The following is a 12,714-nucleotide window of genomic DNA, read 5'->3' as shown; positions in this document are numbered from 1 at the left end:
TACATGTGTAAAAGTGTGTTCGTTTGTGTGAAGTTCGCCCTCTAGTGGTCAAAGCTCTGGTTTGCCATAAAATAAAAACGTTTATATATATCCAACCTGGACTTGTGAATACCGCAGCAAGAGTTTTTTTTTGGTTCTCGGTTAAACCCCCAAAACAAGTCTTTTATTTCCTTTGTTGATATATAATACAGGTTGGTAGTAAGGCATAAATTACACAGTGCAAGTCCTGCCATGAAGCAATATCCTGTGCTTTAATAAACGGTTGATCAGCAGGTGGTCAGTTCTTTGGTGAGTGATCAGCGAGGATGTTCATGTAGCTTCTGGCCAGAATTATGTAGTTTAATAAAAAATAAAAAAAAACTCCTCATTCTTTTCATTCTCCAGCTCTACTCTCCACAAACAGCTCCACGTCTGTAAGAGAGAAGAAAACAGTGACTGTAAGAAAATATTTTTAAAACACAATACAGGCAGATAAAGCAACAAAATAGAACAAAAACCATCCACACAACCAGCAGCACAAATTCCTCGTAAATGCTGCTGTGCTAAGTCCATGTGGATTTACTGAGGCATAAAGCTGTGCATCGTCTGCATAACAATGGTAAGAAATACACCAAACACGACTAATAATCTGGTCCAAGGGAAGTTTAATATCGAGAGAAAAGAATGGGACCAAGTATTGATCCCTGAGGAACTCCATATAACTGTAGATTTACATTTAAATAACCTCAACTACTTTAGTCCTGATTGTTTTCCTTTTATTGTCAGTGTATTTTCTCACCCTTGAGGTTGGCATTGGAGGGAGTCAGCACAGGGGCAGTGGTCCCGGGGCCCCTCCTGGTCCCACGCCAGCATATCCATCAGCAGGTTTGGGTGGCTGAGACAGGACTCGCCCTTCCCTGGTTTGGGGTTACACACTGGAAATAACAGCTCTGAAAAAAAGAAAGAAAAGTTCTAGAAATCTTCATTTTTCCAGCTCAGTCATAATGGCCATTGTGCTGTATCAATGTTAATATGAACCAGTGAAACCAATAAAAGGCCTGAACAGCTCCAGTTTGCCAGATGTGGAAGACTCGTTCCAAACAGATTTTTTTAATTTATTTCTCCACTTCTTGGTTTTGGACTACATTTTATTTTTCACATTTTGAATTCATATAAAATACCACTCGTTGCTTTTTATGTGTTTTATCTTTCATGTAATTATATTTTTTATTATTGCAGTCAATGAAAACAAGCCTCAAACCAGATGATATATAGGAGATCATTAGAGTTTCTTATTACTTATAATGACACGAATGCCCAACACATTCTTTACAGTTCAGTCCATACATTACACTGGAATATATTTGATAAAATTCTGTATATTAGCGTGTAAATATATGTATACAGTATATTGTTGACAGGCTATACTTTTAGTTCTTATTTTCTGAATATTATAGAGCTTTTTTTATTATTATTATTCTGTTTGTATGTGTGAAATGGAGCATTGTTACGTAACAACTTCCTGTGGTAATAATATAGAAGATCAAATATGGAAAATCCTGCAGTCTGACATGTGCAGTCTGACCACTAGAGGTCAGCAAGAATACATTAGTGTCAGTTCACCTGAATTCAGCTCAAAAAAGCAGCAGCAACAAAGTTCAGTGCATTTAAAGCAACAAAATTTAGACTACCGGTAAATAAAAATGAAAAGCACTGAAGTAAAGATTAAAATAAGTATATAAAACCCAACAGAGGACAACAGTAGTGAGACAAAGAATGCATGAGAGAAAATAGATGCAAGACTGATTTGATTTACGCTCCAGATACCACACGCTGCTGCAGTTATATCTGGGTTTATACTGTACCGTCTATGTGGAGCATGGCATAGCCTAAATGTGTGTCTCTTGTGGGTGTTATTTCTGGGTCGGTCTCAGTAGGACAGTCAGTGTGGTTGGAGCTCACCTCGCTGGAAGGCGCAGCACAGGTCCTGACTGCAGTCTCTCTGACCCTGACAGATCGTCCCCTCCGTCCCTTTGGTGGCGTTCGCCGTGCACTGGCCCCACACGCACAACTGATCCGAGCAGCACTCCTCGTCCTTAGTGCACGGCTGAGTGGTAAAGCACATCATCCATACTTTCATCATCCATTTTTTATTCATTTTAATCACTTATTTCTTATTTGTGGTAATACTAGTTGGTATGATGGTTAATTAGCCGCCTGCACACTTTTATTTGTCATTATACAGAAGTGGATCAAGGGGGTTAAATCAGCTAAATCAGCTCTTGGGTTTGAAACTTTTGAAACTGCTTTTCAGCTCAGAGCAGGGAGAGGTCACTGGTCCTGCAGGTGAACAGAGATCACATTTCATCACTGGTTTTCACTGGCAGACTCTATGGAAAACCCTCGTTTATCCCTCTCAGTAAACCTCTACCCCGAAGCAGAGATGCCCTTTGTGATGGATGCCAGTGTTTTGGCTGTTCAGCAGTTAAATGTAATGTATGTACATATACACTTCAGTCACACACAGTATAGGAAATATGTCTACACATAAACATATACATGAACATGAATGTAATAGTTATGTATGAAAACTATTAGGGTATATGGAACATTTTCATATCTTGACAGATTTGCACAATCAACTTCACAATCAACTTCCTAACGATTTGCATCTGAATATGCACTTATGCACTTACTTATATATATTTATGTCATATATGGTAGGACAGATGTATATATATTCTTACTAAAAGAAAAGGTCTAATTTCAAAAGAAAATATAGAAAACATATGGAAAATCAATTATCCTGCATGTTTTCTCCAGGTAACGGGTTAGTCCAAATGTTTCATACTGTATGTAAACAGACAATGTGTGTGTATATGCTATAGTAATATATTATATTTCTGTGGGGGTATTCACTAGCCAGACATTACATTTTCAGCATAAAAAACAAATAATGAATTCTTTCTTATGTTAACCTGTAAAAAAAAAAAAAAAAAAAAAAAGGCAACGTTTTTTATGTGGTGAAACTCGACTAAAGCAGCCACGAATCTCCTGCAGAGTGAAGAACTATCCAGTTAAAGTATGACATCAAGACTGACTGCATCTTTGTTTTTACTCAAGTGTGTGGCCACAACTTTCCAGACGTGGCCGTCACACTGGAAAAAGTCCTAACTGGCTTCTGACTGAGACGGCAGGCAGGGAATCATCATCATCACCGAGCATGAATGTTTTGGTTGGAGTCCAAGGACTGTTCTCTGCTCGTGAAGTTTATGATTGTGAACTACTGACCACACTGTGAATCAGGGGAGTTCATCACTGTTGTGACGGCAGCTGAATGCAAATATACAGACAGTTTTTTTAAGCATTAGTCTGCAATTATTTTGATTTTTGCAAATTGTTCTTGTTTTGCATCGTTTCACTGCAAAGACCTTTTGTTTCCCTGCAGCTTTTATGATGCAAATGTGAAGAAATGACAACAAACCCGAACCTGTGTCTGAAAACATTGCGCTAATAGATGCTAGAACAACATTTTTCAGTGGCTGAGTCACTATGAGCAACAGGTTTCACATTTAAAAATAGTCAATTGTTCCACTGTTGAAGTAAAAATATTGATAGGTGCAGCTTTAATTGAACAAATAACAACAAAAGCAGACAACAGCAGCTGGGTCCTCACCATGTCAGTTTTTTTAAGCATTAGTCTGCAATTATTTTGATTTTTGCACATTTTTCTTGTTTTGCATCGTTTCACTTTGAAGACAGTTTGTTTCCCTGCAGCTTTTATGATGCACATGTGCAGAAATCACAACAAACCTGAACCTGTGTCTGAAAACATTGAGCTAATAACATTTTTCAGTAAATGAGTCACTATGAGCAACAGGTTTCACATTTAAAAATAGCCATTTGTTCCACTGTTGAAGTAAAAAATATTGATAGGTGCAGCTTTAATTGAACAAATAACAACAAAAGCAGACAACAGCAGCTGGGTCCTCACCATGTCAGTTTTTTTAAGCATTAGTCTGCAATTATTTTTGATTTTTGCACATTTTTCTTGTTTTGCATCGTTTCACTTTGAAGACAGTTTGTTTCCCTGCAGCTTTTATGATGCACATGTGCAGAAATGACAACAAACCTGAACCTGTGTCTGAAAACATTGAGCTAACAACATTTTTCAGTGGCTGAGTCACTATGAGCAACAGGTTTCACATTTAAAAATAGTCATTTGTTCCACTGTTGAAGTAAAAATATTGATAGGTGCAGCTTTAATTGAACAAATAACAACAGACAATGGACAACAGCAACTGGGTCCTCACCATGTCAGTTTTTTTTAAGAATTAGTCTGCAATTATTTTTGATTTTTGCACATTTTTCTTGTTTTGCATCGTTTCACTTTGAAGACAGTTTGTTTCCCTGCAGCTTTTATGATGCACATGTGCAGAAATGACAACAAACCTGAACCTGTGTCTGAAAACATTGAGCTAACAACATTTTTCAGTGGCTGAGTCACTATGAGCAACAGGTTTCACATTTAAAAATAGTCATTTGTTCCACTGTTGAAGTAAAAAATATTGATAGGTGCAGCTTTAATTGAACAAATAACGACAAAAGCAGACAACAGCAGCTATGGGACCTCCTCACCATGTCAGTTGGTATGCAGGGGAGGCACTTTGAGTTCTCGATCTCATAGAGACAATACTTCAGGTCACCACAGTCCTCGTCCACCATGCATTCCTTAGAAAAAGAGATAAGTAAACACAGCTCGGTATTAAAAACACAAATTGAAACATAATAACTTTACACTTTTTCATCTAAATGCATCACTGTAATACAGCACCATAAATCAATCCACTCCAAATGTAATTACAGTTCAAATTTCCCTGTGTCACGGGAGCAGTTGTCCTCCATTGCACCTCCATCTAATGAGTTCCTAGAGTCTGATGGTTTTATAAACCTGCGTTATTGCCAGCCACAGCCCGTCTCCATGGAAACTGTCTGATGTACGACATCTGAATTACAGAGAAAAACTAAAAAATCTCAAGAGCCCCCTCGCCTGTATTTGCTTTTGCTTTCTCCCCTTGATTTATTTTCTACTCTGTAGATGAAGCGTTTCTTATCTATTTAAATGACAAAGACGGGGAAAGTGAAGTGAGACATTTTATTTCAAAGGGGGAAATAAATTTGTTTTTAGTTTCTCCATGAGGCAACCTGTCCTCATATGACTCCTGGTGTTGTAAACTGTTTGAGTTTCAACCCAAATATTTAGATCCCTTCAGTGTTTTTCTGCTGCCAAACTCCTCTAAAGTTGAATAAATATTTCATATAGCAGAATACGTCTTATTTAACCTTTATTTTACCAGGATGCCCCTTGAGACTTGGTCTCCTTTGCAAGGGAGACCTGGCCAAGAAGCTGAACTGGTGCAACAACGATAATAAAAAAGTAGGCTAAATAAACATTAATTTATTTGCAAGAGCACCAAATGCACCATGCAATAAAACAGGCTCATGTCATGCAAAACACATTATAAACTGAAGAATTTAAAAGTTTCAGATGTTTCCTGCAGTATAAATCTGACTCGTTTCGCTTTCTCAAATTTTGAACAATCGGATGTTTGAGACTTTAGTTCCACTCTTTTCCGGTGGCCAGAGGAAACGGTGTCTGCCAACAACAACACTGACTTGCTGTGAACTCACCATTTAAGTGTTTCTTTCTTTTTTCTTTTCTTTTTTTGATGTTTTTTCTGCTTGTGTTCTGCTGCATCTGGGAAAGCGAAGACTGAAACGGAGCCAAGTCTCTGAAACAGCCCGTACTGGTCTGTGTCAGAGTCGGAGTCAGAGACAGGACCAAAGGCCTGACAGCAGAATCTGTTTGTCATTAAGCAGGACTACAAAGTACCAAGTCCATCAGTAGTTTAGAGAGCAGAATAAAGAGATTTTGACCACACCCATGGACACAAAGACACATATCTGCAAAGAAACCTGCCTTATGTCCACCTGAGATCTTCAGCTTCATGCAGCCTCCTCCTTTCTGCTGATAATATCTACAAGTCCGCAGAATTAGAGTTGTGCTTCTTTTGTTTAGGGTTATGTCATGATGATGATGAGACAATACTGAGGTGACAGAAACACACTGGAAACTACAAACATGGACCCTGCCAGACAAACTACCCACAACCCTGTAATTATTTTTAATAAGTGCCAGATGACTTGCAGCTGTTATACCTCTCTATAAAAATGTTTTCACTCAAATTACTTTGCAGAAAAAGGGAGAAAGAAAGTGACTCACAGAGTAACAGACCTCATGCACAGGCCCAAACTAGTTACTTTATCTGTATTTTGATGTAGTGTTAGATACTGTAGAGTTTTGTTTATCTAGCTACTCTTTTCCTGTATTTACTTCATCTTACGTTTATCTAGTCTTGATGTGGTTAATCTTGTTGAATCCAGATGTGAACAGCTGACAACAACCAACGGGATATCCCACCTGAGTAAATCCAGCTAATCCAATATTAGGTAAACAGAGCTCAGTGTTATAAAACTTAACCAAAGTCTGCCCTGTAAGATGTAACTGGGTTAGTCAGGACTTCATATGTTACTCTGCAACTGAGGCACAGTCATATTTAAATTATTGTCAATGTTTCATGTTTGATTTGAATGTTTTTGTGGCTTTTATTCTCATCGTTATTCATTGTGTTTTCGTTTCCTGACCCATTTATGTAACCTCAGCCTTGTTACGTCTTCTGTCTTGGACCTTTTCATTCAATCTTTTGCTCTTCTACAGTGTAAATGAAGTCTCTGTCTCGGTGTATTCAATTCCCGAGTTAAAAAACAAAGGTTAAATGAGATGAGAATGAAAAAAGACATCATGGATGTGAGTTTGCTGGATAAAGTGTCCAAAACACTCTGGAGCTCAAGTACACAGATTAGTCAACCTGCTGAGAGCAGGTGGGAGGTGAACCTGCAGGACGCCACTGGATCTGGGTCACCACACCCTCCTCTCCGCCCCCTCGCTCTCTCCCTGGGGCTCATGGTGAGTCACGGAGATACCAAACTGGCACAGTGAGGAGGAAATAACCTCAGAGAGCTCTTCACTGCATTTGTCAATATCAGTCAGTGGTTATAGACCTTCAAGGTCTAAATCAGGAAGAAGGGGAGTAGCACCATCATGTGTCTGACTGTAAAATATCAAACCACCACTCCTTCCTGACAGGTACGCAATCCATGTTTCATACAGTAATGAAAAAGACATGATGCATCCTGTCAGGTTATTTTCTTATGCTAATTTTGTTGTTCTTGATCCAAAACATTTTTCAAAGGCACACAGTTTTTGACCATGAATTCTTCATAAGCTTTGAATCAGTAAATTGAAACTGATGTTATTTGTACTAACCCAAACCTTTTTAGACATCTACATCGGATTAAAGCAACACTATGTTACTAATTTACCTTGAAGTTGATAGTTTCAAAATCATTTTGAAGCTTCATTGACTTGTAACAGAGAGAATGGCCCCAGCCATTAACACAGCGCCCCCTGCTGGCCTGTTGTATTGCACAGTGTAACTTTTGGTTGCCTTCTCGTATATCACTTATGGTCTATCAAGGCATATGTGACACACCGGCATCAACACCTCTGGTCTAACTTATAATTTATAGAAGCTAGCTCACAGTTTTCAAGCTGTGTCCCAAATCAGGGGCTGGGCCTTCAACAATCGCAGCCTACGCTCTCTAAAGAGGCAGCGGCTTCGGAGGAGGTTCCTCTGGCGGCTGCGTCAACCGTCGGTAAATGGGACGGTCTCGCCTTCCGAGCCAATTCCTGATTGTGTCCAAACACAATCAACTTCCTAACGTTAACCTTGGAATGTGCCGGCTTTTTTACACTTCTAACGGCTCCTCAACTCAGGCAACCACGCGCCCAAGCTGCAGAGCTGAGTTACTGTACCATGGCTACAGCACGGTGCGGCCTCTACATTCTGATAGCTAGCATGCTAGGTGGTGAATAATTAACTCCTACAAGAACAGAAGAGAGAAGGCTGCATTTGAAGAGGCCATCAAACTGCGACAGGCAAACTGTGACAAAATTGGCCTTCAAATGTGACACAGGTTCAGTTTGTTCACCATTGAGAGCTAGAGTAAGAGAAGAAGACAGAGGAACCAAACAAGAAACCGGACAGAGGTAAATATCGGACAGATCTCGCTATAACTTGTTTGTTGAGAGCTCAAAGGAAAAGACAGGATGCAAGATCGACTCGCCATCTTGTTGCTGGAGTAGTAGGCTACATATCTTTGCGAGTGGTATGTATAAGCTTTAGCATGTCAACAAATGCATGTGCACTGCTGTTGTCCATGAATGGGGCTCAATTCTTGAGTTTCTACAGGAAAAGGGAATTACACTCCAATTGTAATACTAGGGGGAGCCAGAATGCAAGTCTGGTCACTTTTCCCTGTTTTGCTAACCTTGACCATGTGCATTTGTTTATAATAAAGCTGGCGAGAAATCAATCGCTACATAACATTATATATCGTATACGGTGTTGCAATGCGTATATTTGTGTAATTTTATCTGTCTTAAACAAGAGATTACGGTTTACGGGGAGTGTTTGTGGCTCTGATCTTGCAAAGTTGGTTTTCTGCCAAGAGACGCTAGGTGGAAGGCAGAGAGCCTCATTCTCCCTGTAACAAGTTACAAGTCATTTATTTAACCATCACAATTATTCCGAAGCTGATTAATTAAGGTAAAAAATCCTGCATAGTTCCTCTTTAAATATCCCCTTAAACCATCCAGCTAAGTCTTTTCTCTGAACGTGCTGCTGAGTCAGTCTCCTTCACTGTGACTCTCTCTGTGTCGATGCTGAACGTCTGTACAGTTAGTCACTGTGGCAGAGCAGACCTTACCCAGCCTGGCCTAGAGGCTTTGCTGCCTCCTTCTTTCTTTCTTTCCTTCTTTCCTTCCCTGGCATTTTTTTTTTCCAGCAGGAAGCTCTATTAACATAACCACTTTCTGTCTGGCTGCCAGGAAAGCGAAAGATCAGAACCACGGTTGTAAAGGAAAATGGCAACACAGGCCGCAGCAGTAATGACCTCAATCCAAAACTCAAACTATGAAAAGTATATGGTAGCTCTGCTCTCTGGATGATCTCACTCTGTAGAGACCCAGATTCAGAAAAATCCACTCCACCTCTCAGTCTCTTCTTACTCAATGACACACAGTTTACAAAACCAGAGGGGAATGTTTATGCAGGAAAATACATTTAAATGAAGTGCTGAGGATGAATTGACCATTTATTTGGAGTAAAAAATACTAAATGACTGATGATTTTACTGAGTCAAAACCTTAAAGTGTTTCCAAAAACACCGCCTCAATACACCCAGTGTGTCTGTACCGGTCTGTAACTGGTGCAGCTGGGTTCAAACACAGGTTTTTTTTGTTGCAAACATCCCCTTATCAGCTACTCTGTGCATTTCTGTTGCATGAAACTATAAATGACCAGGGAACTTTATCACCCACAATGCATTGGTAATTATTTAGAAAAATGCAAAAGACTCACATGGTCGACGCTGTTCCACAGACTAGTGATCTCCATATGGACGTGAGACAGATGAGTCTCTCCTGTTTTGTTATTGGTTTCCTACAAATAAGGGGGTGACATCACACAGTGTGGTTACTATTTGTTCTCAAACAAATAAAATGCAACGTTGGGTGTGGGCACTGAACAAAGACATAATGTAAAAACAATATGGTGCATGCTGGTCCCAAACAGTACATACAGTGTCATGCAAAAGTTTGGGCATACCCTCGGTCAAAGATCTCTGCTAATGTGAACAGTTCAGCAAGTGGAAGATGAAATGATCTCCAAAAGGCATAAAGTTAAACATGAAACACTCCTTTGCAATATTTTTAAGCAAAACCAGCATTATTATTTTTGTTTTCTACAAGTTTAGAGTGAAAAGGGGAAACAAAGCAGCATCCTTCAAAAGAATGGGAAACCCAGGAGACTTGAGCTCTCAGATAACTTTGACCAAGGTATCAGACAAGATATTTACTATTTACACACTGTGATAGTTTCCAAAGGGGGGGCTTTTAGAGATCATTTTATCTTCGACTTGCTTAACTGTTCATATTAACAGGAATTTTTACCAGGGGTGTCCAAACTTTTGCATGCCACTGTAAAAATAACCAAATGTGTCCATAGCATTTCATGCCCCAAAAATAAACAACTGAACTAATGACTAATAAAGGAGAACATCAATAATCAACATCATGCAAAGGCAAAACAAAAGTATAAATGATAGAGAAATCAACAAACATACAACCAAATCAATCAACAAAATGTCAACATAGTCAGTTTGAAATCACCAGTTTTCTCCATCTGTGACTAAAAGTGACTGAGAGGAGGTTTCTTTCAGTAAAAGTGAAGCTCTACCTTGTCGGTCCGATCCAGGACCTGAACCTCTTTGTCTCCGTTCTTAACGACCCTCTGAGTCTGGTTGTGGAGGCTGAGGAGCAGATCTGCTGACGTTAAAGATGATTTAGCGCTCTCTGTGGTTATCTGTCGAGTCAGACGCAAGGACATAAGATACAGTACAGTGTGTGGACTGACTCCATTCATAAATCTCACATAACTCACAATACATAACACATGACATCTCCAGTTTGTTCACACATCGGATTTCCATGTGGGAGTCGGAGGATGAATCCCCCAGGTGCCTGTAACTGTGGACGGTTTGTTGATATACAGTGTTTTTATATTTAATCCCTCTTTAATCTCTTGCTTGACATGTGGAGGAAACTTCCCAGTAGTTCACGTATGATCAAAACCAGACGTCAGCAGGATCATTAGACCTGCTCAAACTCTCCCACCTCCGGGGGAAAATAACAGACCTACCAGGAGCCTCGGTCAGTTCCCCACTGAATATGAGTTTGTTGTTTTTAGTCACAGGGGTATATGAGGTTAAGTTTACACAGCATTACTCTGTCTTGTTATTGAATTGACAAGGACAAATGTCCATTATGATGAGGACTATTAATAGACCTCTTCAGACACAGTGTCAGACACAAAGCAGACATGGAAACTGTTGCACATACCTGAGGCTGAGAGTTAATATTAAGCAGTTCAACTCAAAAGGCTTTGATTTTTATTCCCTGACTGTTATAATAACTAACTACAGAGTGGAGCTGCGCGTCACTCTCTCCGCTCTCTCTGCCTGAACCACACACAGCACTGCCTTTGTATAAATGAATAAAATGTGACGCAGACCTGATCCACTGCCTCCTCCAGTATGTGCTTGGTATCCTCCATCAGCTCCTCCACCTCGCGGAACATGTCGTTCAGGCTGACCGGGACGCGCTCCAGGGCGTCGCTCCCGCCGCTCGCCCACAACAAGCACAGACCCCAGGACACCGACAGCAGCATGATACCGGACATCTTCTCTGTTTCTCTTCTTCTTCCTCCTCCTGCTTGCTGCTGTCCGCCTGCCTGCCTGCCTGATTGCCTCTCTCTTTCTCTCTCTTGTGACGCACTGAGGGCGCACAGGCGCGCGCACAGCTGGATCCGTTTTATTTGGAAAGTCTGAGCAGGGATCGCGCGGGGGCTGGAGCTATAAACTGAGACAAATCACGGCGTGGAAAAGGTTCAGATTGCATTTAGTGGAGTAAATGTCAAAATCAAACAGCTGGTTATGAGGATTTCTTTTTTCTTTTTTTTCTTCCTAATACATAAAAGTGAACTGCGCGCTGTAAACACACTGTAGGCCTACTGTACTGTAGTGTATGTAGAAAAGATCAAAAACCACGGTGACAAACAGAGGTTTCCAGATGTGACCTGTTGCTTTGTTGAGCGGAAATTTACCGCGAATGCAAAATTGCAACCAGCAGCATGTTAGTGGAGTTGACAGGAAGAGACACAGGGAGTTCACAGGATTATTGAAGCTTTTCCCACATCACTGAAACTGAAACCAAACCAAAGAGACACCAGATGGAGAAAAAAAGATGTCTTTAATTTCATGAACTAGCCTATTATTAGATCATTTCTTTGATTGATCACTTTGACTTTGCAGCAACTAGACTTCTTCCCACTGTCTTGGAGGTTGTCCTGATGTCACCTGGGCCTCTCCTCTCCAATCAGGCCTCTGACATCCACTGATTTTAGGATCATTTTTTATTTATTTGCACGTATAAAAACCTCCACAGCATCACAGAGGCATTACAACAGGGCAGGCAACTCAATAACCTATAGGGCCCATGAACTGGAAGACCATAACATAACCATGAATGAACCCAACTTATCCAAGAGGAGGATGAGTTATTTATATTCTAGAAGAAACTATTTCTGTTAAAAATTAAATTATTAGCCTGGGGGGAACGGGGTCTCTTGCCTCCAGAGTGTCTAGAAATCTGGAGGCCCCTGACAGCACATACTCACCGGTGCACTTCTTCAACGGGTAAACTTGCTTCATTGCTTGTGTTTTTCTTTTGTTTTAGTTGTTTGTTTTTCGTGTAACAGCCACTTTTGTGAGATTAAACATAACCACAAACTGTTGCAAATTATGCCTTGTAATGATAATAATGTGTCAACAATGTTTCAGTGGTCAAATTGTGATCTAGTGACATCATAAAACCAGAAAAACAGTATTTTCCCGTCTAAGAAGAAGCTTTACAGCCTTTAAATTATTTAACAGATCAAACAAACAACCCAATGGACTGATAGTATATTTCAGCTATTGGTAAAGATGCAGGAGATC

General features: G+C 40.1%; 1 protein-coding gene across 1 annotated transcript; it reads right to left on the bottom strand.

Moving 5' to 3' along the window:
• Positions 1–176: 176 nt before the first annotated feature.
• On the bottom strand, positions 177–11,443 carry dkk3b (dickkopf WNT signaling pathway inhibitor 3b). The gene is made up of 7 exons (XM_083972839.1): positions 11,232–11,443; positions 10,398–10,523; positions 9,522–9,602; positions 4,618–4,710; positions 1,942–2,086; positions 779–929; positions 177–411 (listed from the first exon to the last, which is right to left on the bottom strand). Exons 1-7 carry the CDS (start codon positions 11,397–11,399, stop codon positions 387–389), a joined length of 789 nt encoding a protein of 262 aa, XP_083828965.1. The 5' UTR covers positions 11,400–11,443; the 3' UTR covers positions 177–386.
• Positions 11,444–12,714: the final 1,271 nt, after the last annotated feature.

Source organism: Trachurus trachurus, assembly GCF_905171665.1.
Source record: "Trachurus trachurus genome assembly, chromosome: 6".
Classification (NCBI taxonomy): Eukaryota; Metazoa; Chordata; class Actinopteri; order Carangiformes; family Carangidae; genus Trachurus; species Trachurus trachurus.
This window is presented reverse-complemented; position numbering and strand designations above follow the sequence as displayed.